Source organism: Coregonus clupeaformis, chromosome 17 (assembly GCF_020615455.1).
Source record: "Coregonus clupeaformis isolate EN_2021a chromosome 17, ASM2061545v1, whole genome shotgun sequence".
Lineage (NCBI taxonomy): Eukaryota > Metazoa > Chordata > Actinopteri > Salmoniformes > Salmonidae > Coregonus > Coregonus clupeaformis.
The window spans coordinates 33522450-33550021 of record NC_059208.1 but is presented as its reverse complement, the minus strand read 5'-3'; the positions used below and the strand labels follow the sequence as shown (position 1 = coordinate 33550021).

At 42.6% G+C, this 27572-nt stretch overlaps 1 protein-coding gene across 1 annotated transcript in view; it reads left to right on the top strand.

The window, feature by feature from the left end:
• Positions 1-7649, top strand: part of LOC121585534 (sodium/hydrogen exchanger 3-like) — a 68379-nt gene extending 60730 nt beyond the window's left edge. Inside the window, exons 13-18 of the mRNA XM_041901858.2 lie at positions 2928-3048; positions 3151-3324; positions 3439-3493; positions 5534-5614; positions 5777-5873; positions 6049-7649. Of these exons, the coding sequence (XP_041757792.1) occupies positions 2928-3048; positions 3151-3324; positions 3439-3493; positions 5534-5614; positions 5777-5873; positions 6049-6112 (592 nt within the window). The 3' untranslated portion in view covers positions 6113-7649. The remainder of the gene's footprint in view (positions 1-2927; positions 3049-3150; positions 3325-3438; positions 3494-5533; positions 5615-5776; positions 5874-6048) is intronic.
• Positions 7650-27572: the final 19923 nt, after the last annotated feature.

Here is a 27572-nt window from a genome sequence, read left to right as displayed (position 1 = left end):
ACATAATTTCACACAAAACTAAAAAAATGGGCCGGACAAAGTTATTGGCACCCTTTCAAAATTGTGGATAAATAAGTTTGTTCCAAGCATGTGATGCTCCTTTAAACTCACCTGGGGCAAGTAACAGGTGTGGGTAATCTAAAAATCACACCTGAAAGCAGATAAAAAGGAGAGAAGTTGACTCAGTCTTTGCATTGTGTTTCTGTGTGTGCCACACTAAGCATGGAGAACAGAAAGAGGAAAAGAGAACTGTCTGAGGACTTGAGAACCAAAATTGTGGAAAAATATCAACAATCTCAAGGTTACAAGTCCATCTCCAGAGATCTAGATGTTCCTTTGTCCACAGTGCGCAACATGATCAAGAAGTTTGCAACCCATGGCACTGTAGCTAATCTCCCTGGACGTGGACGGAAGAGAAAAATTGATGAAAGGTTGCAACGCAGGATAGTCCGGATGGTGGATAAGCAGCCCCAAACAAGTTCCAAAGAAATTCAAGCTGTCCTGCAGGCTCAGGGTGCATCAGTGTCAGCGCGAACTATACGTCGAAATTTGAATGAAATGAAACGCTATGGCAGGAGACCCAGGAGGACCCCACTGCTGACACAGAGACATAAAAAAGCAAGACTACAGTTTGCCAAAATGTACATGAGTAAGCCAAATTCCTTCTGGGAGAACGTCTTATGGACAGATGAGACCAAGATAGAGCTTTTGGTAAAGCACATCGTTCTACTGTTTACCGAAAATGTAATGAAGCCTTCAAAGAAAAGAACACAGTACCTACAGTCAAATATGGTGGAGGTTCAAAGATGTTTTGGGGTTGTTTTGCTGCCTCTGGCACTGGGTGCCTTGACTGTGTGCAAGGCATCATGAAATCTGAGGATTACCAAAGGATTTTGGGTCGCAATGTAGGGCCCAGTGTCAGAAAGCTGGGTTTGCGTCCCGAGATCATGGGTCTTCCAGCAGGACAATGACCCCAAACATACTTCAAAAAGCACCCAGAAATGGATGGCAACAAAGCGCTGGAGAGTTCTGAAGTGGCCAGCAATGAGTCCAGATCTTAATCCCATTGAACACCTGTGGAGAGATCTTAAAATTGCTGTTGGGAAAAGGCACCCATCCAATATGAGAGACCTGGAGCAGTTTGCAAAAGAAGAGTGGTCCAAAATTCCGGGTGAGAGGTGTAAGAAGCTTATTGATGGTTATAGGAAGCGACTGATTTCAGTTATTTTTTTCCAAAGGGTGTGCAACTAAATATTAAGTTAAGGGTGCCAATCATTTTGTCCGGCCCATTTTTTGAGTTTTGTGTGAAATTATGTCAAATTTGCTTTTTTCCTGTTTTTTTTGTGTTATTCCAATACACACAAAGGAAATAAACATGTGCATAGCAAAACATGTGTAATTTCAATACTTTTCTGTGAGAAATACTTCATTTTCTGGAAAAATTTCAGGGGTGCCAACAATTTTGGCCATGACTGTATCTGGAGAGACTTGAAAATAGCTCTGCAGCGACGCTCCCCATCCAACCTGACAGAGCTTGAGAGGATCTGCAGAGAAGAATGGGAGAAGCTCCCCAAATAAAGGTGCTTCAACAAAGTACTGAGTAAAGGTTCTGAATATGTAGGTAAATGTGATATCAGTTTTGAATTTAATACATTACAGAATCAGAGTCACAAACAGGTAATGGGGATTAGAGGGCCTAAAATCAAACAGTTATTCTTAATATTTAATTATTGGGATTATAGGAAAAATGTACTTACTATGCCTGTGATACAGTATCTGGTTGTCCCACCTAGCTATCTTAAGAGGAATGCACTAACTGTAAGTCGCTCTGGATAAGAGCGTCTGCTAAATGACTCAAATGTAAAATTATAGGAGAAATACAGATAGTAATAATAAAGTAACAGATACACGCTCACATTCAAATCAGGGAAAATATATGTGAGATTGAGCTGGATACTCTTATGTATATACTGTCTGGAACTAATGGTCTTCAGAGAACTCTCCAAAACAAAGGATTTCAGAAGTCCAGTAGTTAGCCACAGTCATCCTCAGTCTTCATCGGGTCCCAGCTGAGTCTCTCTCTGGTACAAGTCCCTTTGGTTAAAACCTGTCGTCCTTGTTGCTGATAGGAGAAGCTTTGATGTAGACTAGAGGTGTGAGATGAGCAAAAGAGGGGAAGGACGACTCCTGCCGGTAGATTGCTGTGGGTGGCCCCCCTCTTTCTTTGTTCTCTGGCCACTGAAGAGAGGTCCTTGTGTATTCTCATTGTGGTTGACGTCTGGCGTTGATGTGTTAATTCGACTCTCCTCTACACTAACAACCCGGCTTCCAAACCGCTCTTGTATCCTAAATCATGCAATGGAGCCACAGTGTTTTTGTAAATGTACACTACAAGTCAAAAGTTTTGACACCTACTCATTCAAGGGTTTTTCTTTATTTTGTATTATTTTTTACATTGTAGAATAATAGTGAAGACAACCTATGAAATAACACATATGGAATCATGTAGTAAAACCAATTCTTCAAATAGCCACCCTTTGCCTTGATGACAGCTTTGCACACTCTTGGCATTCTCTCAACCAGCGTCACCTGGAATTATTTTCCAACAGTCTTGAAGGAGTTCCCACATATGCTGAGCACTTGTTGGATGCTTTTCCTTCACTCTGCGATCCGACTCATCCCAAACCATCTCAATTGGGTTGAGGTCGGGGGATTGTGGTGGCCAGGTCATCTGATGCAGCACTCCATCACTCTCCTTCTTGGTAAAATAGCCCTTACACAGCCTGGAGGTGTATTGGGTCATTGTCCTGTTGAAACTTAGCCTTAAGATGCTTTTGGGAAACCGGGCCCTAGTACGTTTTCAGAGTCTGCCCTCCAGTCGCCAGCAAATTACTAACAGTGAACATTTAATGTTTCTTCCCTTCTAGATGGGACAGTGTAACCTCTGTCTGCCTGAACATGCATGAGCAGGACCTGAAGATGAGGGAGTCAGAGGACATTAATGCACACCATCTACTGCAGCAGCACTTGTACAGAGGCAAGAAACAGGTATTGCTTAGTTGAAGACAATTAGATCCCCCCAAAAAATGCCAAGGGCGCTAAAAAGAAAGCAGTTTTTTACCCTCTTCCTCTCATTCCTTGACCTAACAGCACAGACACTGGTACAGTCGGAAACACCTTGACGTCAACAAGGATGAGAATGAGGTGCAAGGGATCTTCAAGAGAACCATGAGGAGCCGTCTAGAGTCCTTCAAGTCAGCCAAAATGGGTGTCGCGCCACCCAAGAATATAACCAATCATCTAAAGAAAGACCAGCCACAAAAGGTCAGGGATGACTACACTTTTTTCTCCTTCCCCCTTGTCTTCATATCCATCCTCTTGGAGGCAATGTGATAATATGTACAGTATGTTGTGTATTTCATTTTGTGTCATTTTTAGATGTCAAACGGAAAATCCACGGATAACAGTAAAAGCCATGCTTATGGGGATGAAGGTACTTCTTTGCTTTTCACTTCTCTTTTGCATTATATAAGAGGCTTGTGGGTAGGGGCGTTCTTGAATTACGGTTGCGTTTTTCTAAATCAACTACAGTGCCCTTAAAGTATTCATATCCCTTGACTTATTCCACATTTTGTTGTATTACTGGCAAGTGTCTTCACTGACATTTTCAACCTCTCCCTGACCGAGTCTGTAATACCTCATGTTTCAAGCAGACCACCACAGTCCCTGTGCCCAAGAAAGTGAAGGTAACCTGTCTAAATGACTACCGCCCATAGCGCTCATGTCGGGAGCCATGAAGTGCTTTGAAAGGCTGGTCATGGCTCACATCAACACAATCATCCCGGAAATCCTAGACCCACTCCAATTCGCATACCGCCCCAACAGATCCACAGATGACGCAATCTCAATCGCACTCCACACTGCCCTTTCCCACCTGGACAAAAGGAACACCTATGTGAGAATGCTGTTCATTGACTACAGCTCAGTGTTCAACACCACAGTGCCCAAAAAGCTAATCACTAAGCTAAGGACCCTGGGACTAAACACCTCCCTCTGCAACTGGATCTTGAACTTCCTGACGGGCCACCCCCAGGTGGTAAGGGTAGGCAACAACACATCTGCCACGCTGATCCTCAACACTGGGGCCCCTCAGGGGTGTGTGCTTCGTCCCCTCCTGTACTCCCTGTTAACCCACGACTGCGTGGCCAAGCACAACTCCAACACCATCATTAAGTTTGCTGACGACACAACAGTAGGCCTAATCACCGACAATGATGAGACAGCATATAGGGAGGAGGTCAGAGACCTGGCAGTGTGGTGCCAGGACAACAACCTCTTCCTCAGCGTGAGCAAGACAAAGGAGCTGATCGTGGACTACAGGAAAAGGAGGGCCGAACACGCCCATTCACATCGATGGGGCTGTAGTGGAGCGGGTTGAGAGTTTCAAGTTCCTTGGTGTCCACATCACCAACAAACTATCATGGTCCAAACACAAGAAGACAGTCGTGAAGAGGGCATGACAACACCTTTTCCCCCTCAGGAGACTGAAAGGTTTTGGTATGGGTCCCCAGATCCTCAAAACGTTCTACAGCTGCACCATCGAGAGCATCCTGACCGGTTGCATCACCGCCTGGTATGGCAATTGCTCGGCATCCGACCGTAAGGCGCTATAGAGGGTAATGCGTATGGCCCAGTACGTCACTGGGGCCAAGCTTCCTGCCATCCAGGACCTATATACTAGGCGGTGTCAGAGTAAGGCCCAAAAAATGGTCAAAGACCCAAGTCATACTGTTCTCTATGCTACCGCACGGCAAGCGGTACCGGAGTGCCAAGTCTAGGTCCAAAAGGCACCTTAACAGCTTCTACCCCCAAGCCATAAGACTGTTGAACAATTAATCAAATGGCCACCCGGACTATTTATATTGACCCCCCCCCCCCCCCTTAGCTAATAGTTTTCTTTAATATAAACCCCTCCCTCGATAACAGTTTTCCACTGGAGGGAATGCTCAAGGTCCTTGTATATCTTTGGAGTAATTTCCAAGGTGGTAACACCAATGACATAAAACTTACTGACACATGCAGTATTATATTTGTAAAAAATAAACATGTATTTTAATAGCCTTTTTTATTGATCTATACAATATATTAAATACTTTTGTTTACATTGCATTCAAAATAATAGATATCTCTAAATCCCCAAAACATGTCACTACAACTGTACTGGGTCACTACTGGGTCCAGCCAATTTGCTTACCCTAAGTACTTCTAACATAAACAAAATGTTTTGCTGTATAAAGGACTTGCATTGTTTTATTATTGATAAACAGTTCAATATATTGAAAAACATGTATGATGTAACCATATATTTGTAATTTAAAAGGGTTTTTCATGTTTGCAAAGGCAAGGGATGCAAATGCCACCACAATCCAAGAACTACCCGGGGGGAAAAAAGAGGATGAGGCTGATTACATTTGCTTTCTGACATAAACAGAATTTTATTGTTTTCTGGTTGGCTGTTTCTTTCTGCCTTCAGATTTGGAGTTTTCTGAAGGAGACAGTGCCTCTAGTTGCGAGGCTGCTGGTGGTTCATTCCCCATGAGAGCCTATAGACGTGGTAAGTCTTCACATCAACTCAAAACTAATGAAGTAAACCAAGTTAAACATGTCAAAGTCAGACACTAAAACACTTCAGTCACTAAACAACAACCTCACCTCTTAGAGACCTTTCAATTGAATAAATACATTTCAATTAATTGAAATCTCCTTCCTGGTCTAGCTGGGATCATGAACCCAGCTTTCATGGCAGAGATGGACCCCATGCCACCAATGCAGCAGATTCCGCCATTGCTGGCTGAAGCAGAGGTGGACTTTTGGTAAATATGCTAATTGTATTAAGAATATGAGCAGTTGTAATTAATGTGTTATGGGTTAGATGGAATGTTTTATGTGCAAATGTATTTGTGGCTGGAGACTTTATGTGTAGAGGAGGAAGATGGCCCTGCCACTGCATAGCATTGTTTTATTTTGTGTCTGTGTGTGTTTTTGCAGCAGTGACTCTCAGCTTCCCTTACGGTACTCTGCCGGAAGGACACACTCCACAGATCGATGTTGATACATTGAGAAAGATTCTGCCTGAGCCCGAGACCCTAGTGACGGAAGAAGGTCCAGAGCCAAAAGGGACCATACATCATCACCCAGGCTACACCAAACGGCTGTACTGATAGAGGGTAGCTCGACCTGGTATCATCTGCACCACAGTAACTTCAAGATCTTCCAGACTCACCTGACTTCCCCACCATTGATTTCGCTACCCTTGACTAGTCCCCCTAACAGAAATTGAGGTCTAACTTGCTGATCCTGTGACTCTGCGGTGAAGTCGACAGTGTGATAAGAGTATATTAGAAATTGGTATTAAGAATAATTTGTAAAAATAATTTGTCTGAATCAGAAATGAACTCAACTGTTCTGATCTTTCCTCTCTCGAGGTTACTACAGATGGTGTCTTAATGCATAGCAGGGATAATTTGGTAAAGAACGGTGTGATCCTCAAAACCCCCTCTAACCGGCTGAAGAGGAGCAACAAAGGCATTCAATAAGGCCCTGTCCGCACCACTTCTACCGGGAGACCTGAATCAGAGCCAGCAACTGGTGTACAGCATCCAATTGAAGCTATCAACTGCTTCTCTCTCATGCCTTTCTCTCGGGAGTGTGACAGGAGTCAACGTGGAGTGAGCATGGAGAGTGATCCATTCCAAAACATCTCTCATGTTGCTGGTATACTGGTTGGCAAATGGACAAGACAGAATGGGGGGGTAGAGATGGTGGCGGATCAGGTGAGACATTGAAATTGGGACATTGTCATGGGCCATCCATTTTGAACTATGAAGCCATCTGAAGAACATAATGAAGAGACGCCAGAAGATTGAGTGCCGGGGAAGGAAGGGGTTGGTCAACTGTGCCCGTAATTCATTATTTGTGGTATCAGGTTGATTGAGGTCTACACACTGCTAAATTTATAGTAATTTAGACTACGAATGCATTGAGATACGGATCTGTGGTTACTCTCCTGATGAGGAAGTTAATACTAGAATTATGGATAAGTATACTGTATGTTAATATAAATGTACATTCCGCCAGTGTCGATGTGTGCTAAATTGAGGGTTTTAACTTTGAGTGATAGGACCAATGAATCACTAAGAATTGTCATTCTAAATTAGGTTTGGATAATTAATTAGGTTTTGATTATGATTTGTAAACTGACTGATTGATTTGAGTAAGTTATTAGTATGTTAATAACTAAAGATGTTGACACTATTCTCAGCATGCCCTGTTATTGCTTATACAATCGCAAGATATCTGCCTTAAATAGATATTATGGTTAAAACGAAGTTGCATTATTTTTTATGTGTTAGGATACACTTATATTGTTTATTTCGAGTAGAAACTTTTGAATCTTACTGTGAAAGATGTAAGTGCAAAGTCAACTGATATTTCTATGAAATAATGTTTTCACTGGTTGGTTTTAAAATTCCTAGATTTTGTTGAGACTAGTAGTCTCAAAGAGGGGAATGATGGGGTATACACATATTTACCTGATTTTGTTTAATATTAATAGTTAACCATTAATATGCTTAACAATAGTAGAGACATTTCTTTAGTGCAAATGCTGTGCTTCTGAGAAAGGATGGTTCCCTCTAGCTCCCTGCAGCTGCTCTGGGCGTGTAGTCAAGGACATGGGATGGAGATAAACTTCAGGAACAGATAGACCTGTATTGTTTCTCGTTGCTTCGGAGTAACCTGGTCACACGGTTAAAACAAAGAGCCTTAGTGACCACAGTTTTACAGTTCATCCTGTCTTTTACTATCTTCCAAGGGCACAGCTGTGTGGAGATATGGGCAGTGACGGAGCTAACATTATCACTTGTTTGTGCGCTATGACTTGATACACAAGATGGCTCCTGATCTTTTTGTGACCACCTCACCCCTCAATGTGATAACATGACCTAGTTATATTGTAGACAAAGTTTATTGGCCACTTGTATCAGCCTGTTCGCCTTTGCATTAACTAATTGTCGGGGGGGGGGGGGCAACAACAGTATGAAGTAACACAAGCGTAGACAAAAATGTACCTTTCTCCAGGGATATGACCCAGGACTTTTATTCAGGGAAAGAAACAGAATGTGCCACCGCGCTGGGTAACAATAAAACCAAAACCTAGCTTGCCTTTGAGCCTTTCTACACGGGTCTTCCGGTCCCTCTCTGCGACCAGACAGCTAAGCTGTTTACCAGCGTATCCAACAAAAGAAAACAGAAATTCAACAGGTTTGTCCTTACTTGGGTCAGGCCTACGGCCAAGTAACAGCCGGTAGGTTTCCTGTCCAGTTGGGTTCGATATTCCTCCCAGGGTTGGAGGGCCCTGCATGTCAGCTCTTGCTGCTCTAGACCAACAACAAAAAAATCTGGCCAAAGCCAGGTTAAAACAGCCACCGCCCAAGCTAATTAGATTCAGGTGTGTGTAATTAGGCTCTTACTCTTCCGGGCCATCCTCTCTCCTGGCCAGCAGATGTAGCCAACGAGCAGGAATATACCGGCCTTCACACGTCCACCACATAATCTAAACATAATATTTTTCAGGGGAGACATATTCACTGATGGTGAGAGGCTGCAACACTCATTCACTTACAATGGTGTCATTCATAATAGCCAGGAGTTTTACCACAATGACTAGCTTGGTGCTTCATTCTATAGCTGGAGGACTCCTGATATCTCCAGGAGTGATATGTATAATTTCTCTATTTATCTGTTGTCTAGTACTGTCTTTTTGCTAGTTAGGGCCATCTACTTTAAGTGCTGCCTGTCTTCCCAGTAGCCTACTACTAGGTGTATGAACTGCTGGCAGGGTAATTTGTGACTTGTTTTGGTAATCATTGGCTGTATTGGAGGGGTAGTGGTTTCCTAGGCAATCAGCAATTAGTACAGGGATGCATGCTCTTCACCTCTGTAGGCAATTAGCAATTAGTGCTAGTACTTCAATCAGGTGCACAGGTCAAGATAAAAAATTGAGTAATCAAGGTGACAGACAGTGACACATTCAATACCGCCTTGCACACATTTGCCTGCATCTAGCTGATCTAGGGTGTATTCATTAGTCCAACAGTTACAAACAAGAGTTCTTGTTGGACAAATTCAGGTATGTTTATCCCCGTTTTGTTCCGTATGCTTCCGTTTAAGAAAAGTTTTTCACCAGAATTGGTAGAATGAATATTCCCCTGATCACGCGCAAACACAGTTCACTTTCATAGCAGCCACATACAAACAGAATGATCATTTTGCTCATTGTATAATTCCTTCACGCATCAACACGCTCTCCTTTTCCCTTCGCTTGTGGACTTCAGTGCACAACACATCAGTTGTCTGTGACCAGATTAAAAAACCTTTACAAGCCAAACATTCATATGATAACCGCTACACACAGCCTACATCTCATTGTCACCATATTAGATAACGTTATAGTCAACATATCTACTAGAATTTAGCGTTAGTAAACCCACTACAATCGTGCAGTACAGTCAGCAAGCAGTTACACCGGCTGGCCCCAGTGCCAATTAATAAAACCAAAAGCTTACCTTGACTTGGAAGAGTTCCAGTGTTGGATAGCCATAGCCAGCTAGCTAACATAGCATCCCTCTCTGTTTGAGTAGGCTAAACTAGCTAGCTGCATTCGCCAGCTAAGTGAAAGTGAAAAAGAAATACGAAATCGCTCTCTTGCTTCTCCTTCATTTTTTAATAAATAAATGTGTTCAAAACTGTTCAACTATTGTCTTTCTCAACTACTCACCACACTGCAGTGCTAGCTAGCTAGCTGTAGCTTATGCTTTCAGTACTAGATTCATTCTCTGATCCTTTGATTGGGTGGACAACATGTCATTTCATGCTGCAAGAGCTCATTGGTTGGAGAACGTCCTCCGGAAGTCGCCATAATTGCTGTGGAAGTCTGTGGAAGGGAGTGAGAACCATGAGCTTCCTAGGTTTTGTATGGAAGTCAATGTACCCAGAGGAGGACGGAAACTAGCTGTACTCCGGCTACACCATGGTGCTACCCTACAGAGTGCTGTTGAGGCTATTTATCAAATTTGATTGATCGTTATCATTTTTACAGTCTTAAAGCACACAGAGTATGGAAAATTATTATAAATTGAGAATTATTTTCCTTTTTGTCACAATTCATGCTGTCACAACAAGGAAATGAAATGGCAAACATGAGAAATTGTCATTGAAGCATTCACATTTAGTTTTTAAATGTGTCAGTGTTGTACTGGATAGTGCCATGGAAATGAAATATTAAACACACTGTGCTATTTCTTTTTCAAAATGGCAGGCATGTATACCCAATCAATTTGAATTTTGTCACAAAAAATACATACCGATTTAGGAAAAGGAATTGCAAAAATGATATTGATTTATCATTTGACCATTTCCATTTCCAATTGAGTTTTGGCAGCTAAATGCTTCCATAGTATGTAACAGTGATGCATAGCTATTCAATGTATGAGAGTAGTCTTCTGTAACAAGCATGACTGAATGGTTTCATGAACTCCTTTAGGAGGTTTCAAGAAAGTTGTAACAATTCATTTAACCTTTTATTTTGACAGGGAGTCCTATTGAGAACAAGGTATCTTTTGCAAATGTAATAACAAAAATACAAAACGCAAAAAAACGAATACAAAACAGAATCATAAAAAATGAACACATTCTTCATTAAACAGGTCCACAATCAGCAGTCTGAATTGCCCTAGAAGGATCAAAACATAACATTTCAGAGAATTTTGTAGATTATTCCACAAGTAAGGTGCAAAAAGCTGATTTACCCAACTCTGTACACACCAAAGGAATTTACAGAGATAGCCATCCCTGAGACCGGATATAGGTAACTCATACGTCTAAAGTTATTAATGATGTTAGGTACAGCGGGAGTTTGTGTTAAAGAGCTTTATAAATGAAAAGAGACCAATGAATTGACCTACGTGACAGAGGGTCCACCTACTTTCTGATAGAGAATGCAGTGATGTGTACACAACCTGTACCCATAATAAAACAAAGTGCTCCATGGTAAACTACATCTAATGGCTTTAATGAAGTGGCAGCTGCATTCATTTAGATGATGTCGCCATAGTCTATGACTAGTAAGAACATCGATTGAATTACCTGTTTTCTACTATTAAGCGAGAGGCCTGACCTATTTCTATAGAAGAACCCCCTTTTTATACTCAGCTTCTTAAAAAGACACAAATCCTTTCGAAAATGGCCTATGTGGCATCGATACGAATCAGAAACAGTTATTATAGTATCGAAATTTACTACAAAGTGTAAATAGGATAACTTTGGTCATAAAGTCAGTTTCGTGATTGCTCTCTAGCCATTAGCATAGACAGTGCGACATACCTGCTCAGCAGCTCCGACTGTTTACATAACCTCGCATATTTTTTTACTTGAGAAATACTGCACCAAACACCTTTAGTTAGATACAAAATTGCGCAACTTAAACATCACGGCAAAAACGTCAACATTTATTACAGATTTCTTGAGTTGTCTTAGATTTAGTCTGGAGATTTTGAGGAAGTGAAATAAGCTTCCGCGTCTACAGTGTCTCATGGGGGACAAACATAATTAACCACACGGAATCAGTCAGGAAACACACCTCCAAGACTGAAATGTCGTTTTTCTAATGAGCAACAGAAAAACATGTGCCAATCGGCATGTTTAATGGCTCTTTAACTCATCAATATGTTTATATTGAACTGTTTATCAATGAAAAAACATAATGCAACTCCTTTATACTGCAAAACGTTATGTTTATGTTTTAAGTACTTAGTATAAGCAAATTGGCTGGACCCAGTAGTGACCCAGTACAGTTGTAGTGACATGTTTTGGGGATTTAGAGATATCTATTATTTTGAATGCTAAGTAAACAAAAGTATTTAATATATTGTATAGATCAATAAAAACAAAGGCTATTAAAATACATGATTTTTTTTTACAAATATAATACTGCATGTGTCAGTAAGTTTTATGTCATTGGAAATTACTCCAAAGATATACAAGGACCTTGAGCATTCCCTCCAGTGGAAAACTGTTATCGAGGGAGGGGTTTATATTAAAGAAAATTATTAGCTAATCACACCATTTAGTATGTTATAAAATTAAGGATTCCATTGATAATTTGATGTGTCTAAATTTAACCGGTGTGAAATGGTTAGCTAGTTAGCGGTGTGCGCTAGAGGCATTTCAATTGTTGACCACTCGCTTTGAGACCTTGCAGCGATATAAACCTGTATGCATGTCCCAACCGCTAATAGTGGATGTCTACGGTTACTCATGTTATCAAGGTTCTGTGATCTAAGAAACATTCTGCTGACTGAGTGAAAGCAATTTGCACAACACATACAGTACCTTCAGAAAGTATTCACACCTCTTGACTTTTCCCATATTTTGTGTGTTACAGCCAGACTTTAATACGGATTGAGATTGTGTCACTGACCTTCACGCAATACCCCGTAATGTCAAAGTGGAATTATGTTTTTAGAAATGTTTAGAAATTAATAGAAAATGAAAAGCTGAAATGTCTTGAGTCAATAAGTATTCACCCCTTTTGTCATAGCAAGCCTAAATAAATTCAGGAGTAAGAATGTACTTAATAACTCACAAATTGCATGGACTTACTCAGTGTGCAATAATAGTGTTTAACATGATTTTTAAATGACTACCCCATCTCTGTACCCCACACATACAATTATCTGTAAGGTCCCTCAGTCGAGCAGTGAATTTCAAGCACAGATTCAACCACAAACACCAGGGAGGTTTTCCAATGGTTCGCAAAGATGGGCACCTATTGGTACAGTGGCTTGCGAAAGTATTCACCCCCCTTGGCATTTTTCCTATTTTGTTGCCTTACAAGCTGGAATTTAAATGGATTTTTATTTGGAATTCATGTAATGGAAATACACAAAATAGTCCAAATTGGTGAAGTGAAATGAAAAAAATAACTTGTTTAAAAAAAAAATTACAAATAAATAACAGAAAAGTGGTGCGTGCATATGTATTCACCCCCTTTGCAATGAAGCCCCTAAATAAGATCTGGTGCAACCAATTACCTTCAGAAGTCACATAATGAGTTAAATAAAGTCCAACTGTGTGCAATCTGAGTGTCACATGATCTGTCACCTGATCTAAGTAATGCCTCTAGCGCGCACCGCTAACTTCTGACCCACTGGGAATGTGATAAAAGACATAAAAGCTGAAATAAATCATTCTCTCTACTATTATTCTGACATTTCACATTCTTAAAATAAAGTGGTGATCCTAACTGACCTAAGACAGGGAATGTTTTACTAGGATTAAATGTCAGGAATTGTGAAAAACTGAGTTTAAATGTATTTGGCTAAGGTGTATGTAAACTTCCGACTTCAACTGTATAGTTTAAGAATGTGAAATGTCAGAATAATAGTAGAGAGAATGATTTATTTCAGCTTTTATTTCTTTCATCACATTCCCAGTGGGTCAGAAGTTTACATGCACTCAATTAGTATTTGGTAGCATTGCCTTTAAATTGTTTAACTTGGGTCAAACTTTACGAGTGGACTTCCACAAGCTTCCCACAATAAGTTGGGTGAATTTTGGCCCATTCCTCCTGACAGAGCTGGTGTAACTGAGTCAGGTTTGTAGGCCTCCTTGCTCGCACACACTTTTTCAGTTCTGCCCCAACATTTTCTTTAGGATTGAGGTCAGGGCTTTGTGATGGCCACTCCGATACCTTGACTTTGTTGTCCTTAAGCCATTTTGCCACAACTTTGGAAGTATGCTTGGGCTCCCGAGTGGCGCAGTGGTCTAAGGCACTGCATCTCAGTGCTTGAGGCGTCACTACAGACCCCCTGGTTCGATTAAAGGCTGTATCACAACCGGCCATGATTGGGAATCCCATAGGGCGGCGCACAATTGGCGCAGCGTCATCCGGGTTTGGCCGGTGTAGGCCGTCATTGTTAATAAGAATTTGTTCTTAACTGACTTGCCTAGTTAAATAAATATATATATATATATATATATATATATATATATATATATATACAGTGGGGAGAACAAGTATTTGATACACTGCCGATTTTGCAGGTTTTCCTACTTACAAAGCATGTAGAGGTCTGTAATTTTTTATCATAGGTACACTTCAACTGTGAGAGACGGAATCTAAAACAAAAATCCAGAAAATCACATTGCATGATTTTTAAGGAATTAATTTGCATTTTATTGCATGACATAAGTATTTGATACATCAGAAAAGCAGAACTTAATATTTGGTACAGAAACCTTTGTTTGCAATTACAGAGATCATACGTTTCCTGTAGGTCTTGACCAGCATTGCACACACTGCAGCAGGGATTTTGGCCCACTCCTCCATACAGACCTTATCCAGATCCTTCAGGTTTCGGGGCTGTCGCTGGGCAATACGGACTTTCAGCTCCCTCCAAAGATTTTCTATTGGGTTCAGGTCTGGAGACTGGCTAGGCCACTCCAGGACCTTGAGATGCTTCTTACGGAGCAACTCCTTAGTTGCCCTGGCTGTGTGTTTCGGGTCGTTGTCATGCTGGAAGACCCAGCCACGACCCATCTTCAATGCTCTTACTGAGGGAAGGAGGTTGTTGGCCAAGATCTCGCGATACATGGCCCCATCCATCCTCCCCTCAATATGGTGCAGTCGTCTTGTCCCCTTTGCAGAAAAGCATCCCCAAAGAATGATGTTTCCACCTCCATGCTTCACGGTTGGGATGGTGTTCTTGGGGTTGTACTCATCCTTCTTCTTTCTCCAAACACGGCGAGTGGAGTTTAGACCAAAAAGCTATATTTTTGTCTCATCAGACCACATGACCTTCTCCCATTCCTCCTCTGGATCATCCAGATGGTCATTGGCAAACTTCAGACGGGTCTGGACATGCGCTGGCTTGAGCAGGGTGAACTTGTGTGCGCTGCAGGATTTTAATCCATGACGGCGTAGTGTGTTACTAATGGTTTTCTTTGAGACTGTGGTCTCAGCTCTCTTCAGGTCATTGACCAGGTCCTGCCGTGTAGTTCTGGGCTGATCCCTCACCTTCCTCATGATCATTGATGCCCCACGAGGTGAGATCTTGCATGGAGCCCCAGACCGAGGGTGATTGACCGTCATCTTGAACTTCTTCCATTTTCGAATAATTGCGCCAACAGTTGTTGCCTTCTCACCAAGCTGCTTGCCTATTGTCCTGTAGCCTTGTGCAGGTCTACAATTTTATCCCTGATGTCCTTACACAGCTCTCTGGTCTTGGCCATTGTGGAGAGGTTGGAGTCTGTTTGATTGAGTGAGTGGACAGGTGTCTTTTATGCAGGTAACGAGTTCAAACAGGTGCAGTTAATACAGGTAATGAGTGGAGAACAGGAGGGCTTCTTAAAGAAAAACTAACAGGTCTGTGAGAGCCGGAATTCTTACTGGTTGGTAGGTGATCAAATACTTATGTCATGCAATAAAATGCAAATTAATTCCTTAAAAATCATACAATGTGATTTTCTGGATTTTTGTTTTAGATTCTGTCTCTCACAGTTGGTGTACCTATGATAAAAATTACAGACCTCTACATGCTTTGTAAGTAGGAAAACCTGCAAAATCTGCAGTGTATCAAATACTTGTTCTTCCCACTGTGTATATATATATATATATATATATATATATATATATATATATAAAATATATATATTGTCCATTTGGAAGACCCATTTGCGACCAAGCTTCAACTTCCTGACTGATGTCTTGAGATGTTGCTTCAATATATCCACATAATTTTCCTTCCTCATGATGGCATCTATTTTGTATAGTGCACCAGTCCCTCCTGCAGCAAAGCACCCCCACAACATGATGCTGCCACCCCTGTGCTTCACGGTTGGGATGGTGTTCTTTGGCTTGCAATCAACCCTCTTTTTCCTCCAAACATAACGATGGTCATTATGGCCAAACAGTTCTATTTTTGTTTCATCAGACCAGAGGACATTTCTTCAAAAAGTATGATCTTTGTCCCCATGTGCAGTTGCAAACCATAGTCTGACTTTTTTATGGCGGTTTTGGAGCAGTGGCTTCTTCCTTGCTGAGCGGCCTTTCAGGTAATGTCGATATAGGTGTCACGCCCTGACTCTGGGGACTCTTATTTGTTGAGTCAAGGTGTGATTTTTCTCTATGTTGTATTTTCTATGTTTGTGATCTAGGTTTTGTAGTTCTATGTTTGGCCGGGTCTGTTTCCCAATCAGAGGCAGCTGTCGCTCGTTGTCTCTGATTGGGGAGCATACTTAGGCAGCCTATTGGCAATTAGGTGTTGTGGGATCTTGTTCCGTGTGAGGTTTGTTGTGTGTACCTTAGGACGTCACGTATCGTTGGTTTATTGTTTTGTCGTTGTGTTTATTCGTTAAATAAACATGTATGCATATCACGCTGCGCCTTGGTCCGTCCCGTCTATGAACGACCGTGACAGAAGATCCCACCAAACGAGGACCAAGCAGCGTGCCCAGGCGGAGAGAGTAGCCATGTCACAGGTGGGCAATTGGTGGTCATGGGAGGAGATATTTGCGGGGAAAGGGCCATGGGCGAAGGTAGATGCCCAGGCAGGAGAGGAGCAACGGCAACACAGAGGACGCCGGTCGAGGAAGAAGCCCGAGAGACAGCCCCAAGAAAAAAAAATTGGGGGGCTAAATGGGTGGTTGGCGGAGCCTAGTGTTAGAGCAGAGCCAACTCCCCGTACTCATGCGGGGAGGCGTGTGACTGGGCAGGCTCCGTGTTATGCGGAGCTACGTACTGTGTCGCCAGTGTGCCGGCACAGTCCTGTACGTCCTTTGCTAGCACCAAGCACGTGCCGTGCGAAGATGGGCATCCAGCCAGGACGGGGTGTGCCGGCTCAACGCTCCTGGTCTCCAGTACGCCTCCTCGGTCCCGCATATCCTGCGCCGGTTCTACGTACTGTATCGCCAGTGCGCGTGCACAGCCCTGTGCGTCCTGTGCTAATGTCTCACACATACTGTGCGGAAGTAGGCATCCAGCCAGGACGGGTTGTGCCAGTTCTCCGCTTCAGACCTCCAGTCCGCCTCCACAGTCCGGTACGGCCTGTTCCTGCTCCTCGCACCAAACCAGTGGTGCGTGTTCCCAGCCCGGCCCGGCCTGTTCCTGCTCCTCGCACCAAACCAGTGGTGTGCGTCGCCAGCCCGGCCCAGCCTGTTCCTGCTCCTCGCACCAAGTCAGTGGTGCGCGTCGCCAGCCCGGCCCGGCCTGTTCCTGCTCCTCGCACCAAGCCAGTGGTGCGTGTCGCCAGCCCGGCCCGGCCTGTTCCTGCGCCTCGCACCAAGCCAGTGGTGCGCGTCGCCAGTCCGGCCCGGCCTGTTCCCGCTCCTCGCACCAAGCCAGTGGTGCTCGTCGCCAGTCCGGCCCGGCCTGTTCCCGCTCCTCGCACCAAGCCAGTGGTGCATGTTCCTGGTCCGGTTCGGCCCGTGCCTGCTCCTCGCACCAGACCAGTGGTGAGTGTGTCCAGTCCGGCACGGCCCGTGCCCGTTCCACCGGTGCCTGGTCCGGCACCAGTCAGCAGCTCCAGTCCGGAGCCAGAGCAGTCCGCTCCACCGGTGCCTGATCCAGCTCCGGTCAGCTGCTCCAGTCCGGAGCCAGAGCAGTCCGCCCCACCGGTGCCTGATCCAGCTCCGGTCAGCGGCTCCACTCCGGAGCCAGAGCAGTCCGCTCCACCGGTGCCTGATCCAGCTCCGGTCTGCGGCTCCAGTCCGGAGCCTGAGCAGTCCGCTCCACCGGTGCCCGGTCCAGCTCCGGTCAGCGGCTCCAGTCCAGACCCAGACGTCAGCCCCTCTCCAGGTTCGGGGTCTCCCACACCAGGGTCCAGACAGGGCTTGGAGTATAGTGGGAGGAAGGAGAGGGGAAGCAGCGCGCCGAGGTCCAGACCAGACCAGGGGCACAACAGGGAGGCGGAGAATAGGTGGTTGTCACGCCCGGAGCCGGATCCGCCTCCGAGGCGGAATGCCCACCCGGCCCCTACCCTGTTAAGTAAAGGTTGTGCGGTCGGAGTCCGCACCTTTGGGGGTACTGTCACGCCCTGACTCTGGGGACTCTTATTTGTTGAGTCAGGGTGTGATTTTCTATGTTGTATTTTCTATGTTTGTGATCTAGGTTTTGTAGTTCTATGTTTGGTCGAGGTGTTTCCCAATCAGAGGCAGCTGTCGCTCGTTGTCTCTGATTGGGGAGCATACTTAGGGCAGCCTATTGGCAATTAGGTGTTGTGGGATCTTGTTCCGTGTGAGGTTTGTTGTGTGTACCTTAGGACGTCACGTATCGTTGGTTTATTGTTTTGTCATTGTGTTTATTCGTTAAATAAACATGTATGCATATCACGCTGCGCCTTGGTCTGACCCGTCTGTCAACGATCGTGACAATAGGACTCGTTTTACTGTGGATATAGATACTTTGTATCTGTTTCCTCCAGCATCTTCACAAGGTCCTTTGCTGTTGTTCTGGGATTGATTTGCACTTTTCGCACCAAAGTACGTTCATCTCTAGGAGACAGAACGCGTCTCCTTCCTGAGCGGTATGACGGCTGCGTGGTCCCATGGTGTTTATACTTGCGTATTATTGTTTGTACAGATGAATGTGGTACCTTCAGGCGTTTGGAAATTGCTCGCAAGGATGAACCAGACTTGTGGAGGTCTCCAATTTTGGCTGATTTATTTTGATTTTCTCATGATGTCAAGCAAAGAGGCACATAGTTTGAAGGTAGGCCTTGAAATACATCCACAGGTACACCTCCAATTGACTCAAATGATGTCAATTAGCCTATCAGAAGCTTTTAAAGTCATGACATCATGTTCTGGAATTTTCCAAGCTGTTTAAAGGCACAGTCAACTTAGTGTATGTAAACTTCTGACCCACTGGAATTGTGATACAGTGAATTATAAGTTAAATAATCTGTCTGTAAGCAATTGTTGGAGAAATTACATTGGGTCATGCACAAAGTAGATGTCCTAACCGACTTGCCAAAACTATAGTTTGTTAACAATAAATTTGTGGAGTGGTTGAAAAACGAGTTTTAATGACACCAACCTAAGTGTATGTAAACTTCCAACTTCAACTGTACACCTGTTCTGAAAGGCCCCAGAGTCTGCAACACCACCAAGCAAGCGGCACCATGAAGACCAAGGAGCTCTCCAAACAGATCAGGGACAAAGTTGTGGAGAAGTACAGATCAGGGTTGGGTTATAAAAAAATATCTGAAACTTTGAACATCCCACGGAGCACCATTAAATCCATTATTTAAAAAATGGAAATAATATGGCACCACAACAAACCTGCAAAGAGAGGGCCGCCCACCAAAACTCACGGACCAGGCAAAGAGGGCATTAATCAGAGAGGCAACAAAGAGACCAAAGATAACCCTGAAGGAGCTGCAAAGCTCCACAGCGTAGATCGGAGTATCTGTCCATAGCACCACTTTAAGCCGTACACTCCACAGAGCTTGGCTTTACGGAAGAGTGGCCAGAAAAAAGCCAATGCTTAAAGAAAAACATGAGCAAACACGTTTGGTGTTCGCCAAAAGCCATGTGGGAGACTCCCCAAACATATGGAAGAAGGTACTCTGGTCAGATGAGACTAAAATTGACCTTTTTGGCCATCAAGGAAAACACTATGTCTGGCACAAACCCATCACCCCGAGAACACCATCCCTACAGTGAAGCATGGTGGTGGCAGCATCATGCGGTGGGGATGTTTTTCATCGGCAGGGACTGGGAAACTGGTCAGAATTGAAGGAATGATGGATGGCGCTAAATACAGGGAAATTCTTGAGGGAAACCTGTTTCATTCTTCCAAAGATTTCAGACTGGGATGGAGGTTCACCTTCCAGCAGGACAATGACCCTAAGCATACTGCTAAAGCAACACTCGAGTGGTTTAAGAGGAAACATTTAAATGTCTTGGAATGGTCTAATCAAAGCCCAGACCTCAATCCAATTGAGAATCTGTGGTATGTACACAGCAAAGATTGCTGTACACCAGCAGAACCCATTCAACTTGAAGGAGCTGGAGCAGTTTTGCCTTGAAGAATGGGCAAAAATCACAGTGCCTAGATGTGCCAAGCTTATAGAGACATACCGCAAGAGACTTGCAGCTGTAATTGCTGCAAAAGGTGGCTCTACAAAGTATTGACTTTGGGGGGGTGAATAGTTATGCACGCTCTGTTTTTTTGTCTTATTTCTTGTTTGTTTCACAATAAAAAATATTTTGCATCTTCAAAGTGGTAGGCATGTTGTGTAAATCAAATGATACAAACTCCCAAAAAATCAATTTTAATTCCAGGTTGTAAGGCAACAAAATAGGAAAAATGCCAAGGGGGGGTGAATACTTTCGCAAGCCACTGTAGATGGGTAAAAAGCAGACATTGAACATGCCTTTGAGTATGGTGCAGTTTTTAATTACACTTTGAATGGTGTATCAATACACCCAGTCACTACAAAGGTACCTGGCGGCAGGTAGCTTAGTGGTTAAGAGCATTGTGCCAGTAACTGAAAGGTCACTGGTTCTAATCCCCGAACCGACTAGGTAAAAAATCTGTTAATATGCCCTTGAGCAAGGCACTTAACCCTACTTTCTCCTGTAAGTTGCTCTGGATAAGAGCGTCTGCTAAATGACTAAAATATAAAAATATACAGGCGCTCTTTCTAACTCAGTTGCCAGAGAGGAAGGAAACCGCTCAGGGATTTCACCATGAGGCCAATGGTGATTTTAAAACAGTTACAGAGTTTAATGGCTGTGATAGGAGATAACTGAGGATGGATCAACAACATTGTAGTTACTTCACAATACTCAGATAAATGACAGTGAAAAGGAAGCCTGTACAAAATACAAATATTCCAAAACATGCATCCTGTTTGCAATAAGGCACCAACTGTCCTAAGTGTTATGTTTGGGGCAAATCCAACACATCACTTAGAACCACTCTTCATATTTTCAAGCAAGGTGGTGGCTGCATCATGTTATGGATATGCTTGTCATCAGCAAGGACTAGAGAGTTTTTTAGGATAAAAGAGCACAGGCAAAATCCTGGAGGAAAACTTGGTTCAGTCTGCTTTCCAACAGACACTAGGAGACAAAATCACCTTTCAGCAGGATAATAACCTAAAACAGGCCAAATATACACTGGAGTTGCTTACCAAGGCAACATTGAATGTTCCTGAGTGGCCTAGTTACAGTTTTGACTTAAATGGGCTTGAAAATATATCAACAACCAACTTGACAGAGCTTGAAGAATTTTGAAAAGAATAATGGGCAAATATTGTGCAATCCAGGTGTGCAAAGCTCTTAGAAAGACTCACAGCTGTAATCGCTGCCGAAGGTGATTCTAACATGTGTTGACTCCGGGAGTTGACTACTTATCTAATCAAGATATTATTGTTTTATTTACCATGAATAAAAAATACTGAATTTTTCTTCCACTTTGACCGAGTATTTTGTGTAGATCGTTGACAAAAAAAAGTCAATTAAATCCATTTTATTCCCACTTTGTAACACAACAAAATATGGAGAAAAAAAAGTCAAGGGGTGTGAATACTTTCTGAAGGTACTGTAAATTTTTGACCGACCTGCTTGAGTCGGTCTTATGTAGCAACATTTGAAATTGTGTTTTTTACATTGGATAAAAGTAGAGACTCAGAACTAGAAAATGGTATATCATACACTACAGTTGAAGAACAATGGGAAAGTAATTCTGCTTTGAAAGTTGATAAACTTGTAACCTCACTTTTGAGAAAATGGGCCTTGAATGTTTTGGTACCTACTGGAGAGCTCTTCTTTGTCTACACCCATTCAGCATCGTTAACACCCTTTTAAGCCTTAGTCCTACCCATCTCTTTAAGGATTCACATGTGAGGCTATGTACTAAATAACCAAAGATTTCAAGACTAAAGGCTGGTTTATACTATGGGTGTGTTCGTAAATTTAATCTGGAGTGCCAATGTGTGCTCTGGCCGTTCGTAAATTCAGAGCGTTTTGCTCTCGGAGCGCACACTGGACGCTCTGGCCGAAAAGTAGGGTTGATCCAAGCGTTCTGACCTAACAACAGCAGTCAAGCACCCAAGCTAACTGGCTAACGTTGGCTAGCCACTTCCAGACACAAATGAGAGAACAGCTCACTCTGACCATTTTACTCGCCCTAGTAAAACTGGTTAGGCTGTTTTTATGTTATCCAGAGCGTTGGTGACTGCAACTGTGCTGCTGGAAAACAATTTAATTACGTTTTTTTGCCAACGTTTACTGACACCGGCCATATTCCATGGGTGGGTGTTGAGCGTTTGTAAATTCGTCAGTTATTCTGCGCTCTGGCACACTTAGACGAGAGTGCTCTGAAATCGGAGCAGATAGCCAGAGCGAATTTACCAGCTAAGTCTATCGACAGTTGTCGCAGTGACATCATAAACATTCTATTGAAATAGTTACTTGCATAGTGGAGTCTTTTGTTTAGACATGTAACTAGCTAGCTAAACAATTAACCATAATCCCAACTCATAACGTTACTACCCTGCATGAATCTGCAGGTAGCTAACCAACCAGGTTCAATGTTAGCTAGCTAACATTAGGCTATAACTAGCAATGCAAATGGATCTGAGATACGAATAATATTACTACACAGATCATACATGCAACGTTAGCTAGCTAGCCAACGGTACACTTTAACGTGAAATGAAAATGATTTTCTGACAAAATTAGAAAAGTGTAATATCTGAATATGTAGCTTGCTAGACTCTCTTACCCGTATACATGGATGGACACTTATCCCTCTCTATCACGGATGTCATGGTCGCCCTTAGTTTGAAGATGTAATCCGGAGCCTTCTATGTGTTCTCTTTTTGACTCCGTCTGCATATTTGCAATCAAACGCCAGAATTTTCTCCATCTCCTTAGCTATCATACTCTAATTGCACTGATTTCAAAACTCTGTCCTCCAGAAAGTGGAGAGCAACACTTATGCAGTTCTACTACGTGATATCTTTCAAAAAAGCCACATTAGAATGGATTATCTACACATACTGACCAGCTCATATTATAGACAGAAGAGTGCTACATGGCAGACCAATCCAAACTCATCTCTCGGCATGTCCAGCCCACTCATTATCTCAGCCAACCATGGCTAGCGGGAAGGTTGCTGTCTTTTTCCATGGATAAACCAACTAGGGTCGTAATTTAACAATTGTATTCATATTTACAGATGGCATACAAGTTTGTTATTAAGGCACAAGAAAGTTCACATGTTCCAGAAGGCATTTCTGCCCAAAAAAACACATTTAGATTTTTTTTTAAAGTTCACGTTCAAATGGCACTCCTGTGAAGTAGTGACGCGCGACATACGCCTAGTTTCCTGAAATGAGTCACATTTAGATTATTGTCATGATTACAGTTGCAAAGCTACCAGTATTTTAACAAAGTTACTGACGTTTTCTGTAATTTTGGTACAGTTCATCTATAGAAAATATAGTCATTTTTACTTGAATAACTTTAAAAAATGTATTCATATAAAATATATTTTTTTCTTAATCTTTATAGCTGTGTCTATATTATCTATGAGTTTCTAGTGGATATACCATATGGCTCAAGAGAAAAAAGCCAAAATAATGAAAAATAATAGAATCAACAATGACATCGGCAATTAACTCTACAACTCATCCAACTATTGACTTTGTTTTACAACTGCCAACAGTTTGGTGCCAAAACATTTACAACAAAGACATATTAAAGGTGCTACATAGAATTTCTCAGAATTTCTCCCCTATGGGTAAGTAATACTGTGAAACACTATCATTCCACTATCACTGCAAAAATTCAAACAAATCCTGTGTAGCACCTTTAAAATAAACAAAAGCGTGTAAAAAGAAAATACAGGATCTTCCATGCTGAAACCTTCATATTAAACACAAAAGGTATTCAGTAAGTTGATGGTTGTATTATTTAGGATAATGTTTCATTGAGTTGTCATTCTATTTAAACATTCAATTCATCATATTTTATCATTTTATATCTTTAACATGATATCTTTCTTTAAAAAAGTTATTCAATTATGAATTGCAGTATTTTCGATAGATGAACTGTTAAATAAACAAAATTCCAGAAAATTCCAGTAACTTTGTTAAAACACCAGTAGAATTGCTACTCTAATCGCGACAATAATCTCAATGTACAGTGAGGGAAAAAAGTATTTGATCCCCTGCTGATTTTGTACGTTTGCCCACTGACAAAGAAATGATCAGTCTATAATTTTAATGGTAGGTTTATTTGAACAGTGAGAGACAGAATAACAACAAAAAAATCCAGAAAAACCCATGTCAAAAATGTTATAAATTGATTTGCATTTTAATGAGGGAAATAAGTATTTGACCCCTCTGCAAAACATTACTTAGTACTTGGTGGCAAAACCCTTGTTGGCAATCACAGAGGTCAGACGTTTCTTGTAGTTGGCCACTAGGTTTGCACACATCTCAGGAGGGATTTTGTCCCACTCCTCTTTGCAGATCTTCTCCAAGTCATTAAGGTTTCGAGGCTGACGTGGCAACTCGAACCTTCAGCTCCCTCCACAGATTTTCTATGGGATTAAGGTCTGGAGACTGGCTAGGCCACTCTAGGACCTTAATGTGCTTCTTCTTGAGCCACTCCTTTGTTGCCTTGGCCATGTGTTTTGGGTCATTGTCATGCTGGAATACCCATCCACGACCCATTTTCAATGCCCTGGCTGAGGGAAGGAGGTTCTCACCCAAGATTTGACAGTACATGGCCCCGTCCATCATCCCTTTGATGCGGTGAAGTTGTCCTGTCCCCTTAGCAGAAAAACACCCCCAAAGCATAATGTTTCCACCTCCATGTTTGATGGTGGGGATTGTGTTCTTGGGGTCATAGGCAGCATTCCTCCTCCTCCAAACATGGCGAGTTGAGTTGATGCCAAAGAGCTCGATTTTGGTCTCATCTGACCACAACACTTTCATCCAGTTCTCCTCTGAATCATTCAGATGTTCATTGGCAAATTTCAGACGGGCATGTATAGTGGGGAAAAAAAGTATTTAGTCAGCCACCAATTGTGCAAGTTCTCCCACTTAAAAAGATGAGAGAGACCTGTAATTTTCATCATAGGTACACGTCAACTATGACCAGACAAAATGAGAAAATAAATTCCAGAAAATCACATTGTAAGATTTTTTATGAATTTATTTGCAAATTATGGTGGAAAATAAGTATTTGGTCACCTACAAACAAGCAAGTTTTCTGGCTCTCACAGACCTGTAACTTCTTCATTAAGAGGCTCCTCTGTCCTCCACTCGTTACCTGTATTAATGGCACCTGTTTGAACTTGTTATCAGTATAAAATACACCTGTCCACAACTTCAAACAGTCACACTCCAAACTCCACTATGGCCAAGACCAAAGAGCTCTCAAAGGACACCAGAAACAAAATTGTAGACCTGCACCAGGCTGGGAAGACTGAATCTGCAATAGGTAAGCAGCTTGGTTTGAAGAAATCAACTGTGGGAGCAATTATTAGGAAATGGAAGACATACAAGACCACTGATAATCTCCCTCGATCTGGGGCTCCACGCAAGATCTCACACCGTGGGGTCAAAATGATCACAAGAACGGTGAGCAAAAATCCCAGAACCACACGGGGGGACCTAGTGAATGACCTGCAGAGAGCTGGGACCAAAGTAACAAAGCTTTCCATCAGTAACACACTACGCCGCCAGGGACTCAAATTCTGCAGTGCCAGACGTGTCCCCCTGCTTAAGCCAGTACATGTCCAGGCCCATCTGAAGTTTGCTAGAGTGCATTTGGATGATCCAGAAGAGGATTGGGAGAATGTCAGATGAAACCAAAATAGAACTTTTTGGGTAAAAACTCAACTCGTTGTGTTTGGAGGACAAAGAATGCTGAGTTGCATCCAAAGAACACCATACCTACTGTGAAGCATGGGGTTGGAAACATCATGCTTTGGGGATGTTTTTCTGCAAAGGGACCAGGACGACTAATCCGTGTAAAGGAAAGAATGAATGGGGCCATGTATCGTGAGATTTTGAGTGAAAACCTCCTTCCATCAGCAAGGGCATTGAAGATGAAACGTGGCTGGGTCTTTCAGCATGACAATGATCCCAAACACACCGCCCGGGCAACGAAGGAGTGGCTTCGTAAGAAGCATTTCAAGGTCCTGGAGTGGCCTAGCCAGTCTCCAGATCTCAACCCCATAGAAAATCTTTGGAGGGAGTTGAAAGTCTGTGTTGCCCAGCGACAGCCCTAAAACATCACTGCTCTAGAGGAGATCTGCATGGAGGAATGGGCCAAAATATCAGCAACAGTGTGTGAAAACCTTGTGAAGTCTTACAGAAAACGTTTGACCTGTGTCATTGCCAACAAAGGGTATATAACAAAGTATTGAGAAACTTTTGTTATTGACCAAATACTTATTTTCCACCGTCATTTTGTCTGTCATAGTTGACGTGTACCTATGATGAAAATTACAGGCCTCTCTCATCTTTTTAAGTGGGAGAACTTGCACAATTGGTGGCTGACTAAATACTTTTTTTCCCCACTGTATATGTGCTTTCTTGAGCAGGGGGACCTTGCGGGCGCTGCAGGATTTCAGTCCTTCTCGGCGTAATGTGTTACCAATTGTTTTCTTGGTGACTATGGTCCCAGCTGCCTTGAGATCATTGACAAGATCCTCCCGTGTAGTTCTGGGCTGATTCCTCACCATTCTCATGATCATTGGAACTCCACGAGGTGAGATCTTGCATGGAGCCCCAGGCCGAGGGAGATTGACAGTTCTTTAGTGTTTCTTCCATTTGCGAGTAATCACACCAACTGTTGTCACCTTCTCACCAAGCTGCTTGGCGATGGTCTTGTAGCCCATTCCAGCCTTGTGTAGGTCTACAATCTTGTCCCTGACATCTTTGGTCTTGGCCATGGTGGAGAGTTTGGAATCTGATTGATTGATTGCTTGTGTGGACAGGTGTATTTTATACAGGTAACAAACTGAGATTAGGAGCACTCCCTTTAAGAGTGTGCTCCTAATCTCAGCTCGTTACCTGTATAAAAGACACCTGGGAGCCAGAAATCTTTCTGATTGAGAGGGGGTCAAATACTTATTTCCCTCATTAAAATGCAAATCAATTTGTAACATTTTTGACATGAGTTTTTCTGGATTTTGTTGTTGTTATTCTGTCTCTCACTGTTCATATAAACCTACCATTAAAATTATAGACTGAATTTCTTTGTCAGTGGACAAACATACAAAATCAGCAGGGGATCAAATACTTTTTTCCCCCTCACTGTATATGTTTATTAGTTTGAGAAAATAACATAAAATATGAACTTATGTACACTGAACCAAAATATAAACGCGAAATGTAAAGTGTTGGTCCCATGTTTCATGAGCTGAAATAAAATATCCCAGAAATGTTCCATATGCACAAAAAGCTTATTTCTCTCAAATTTGG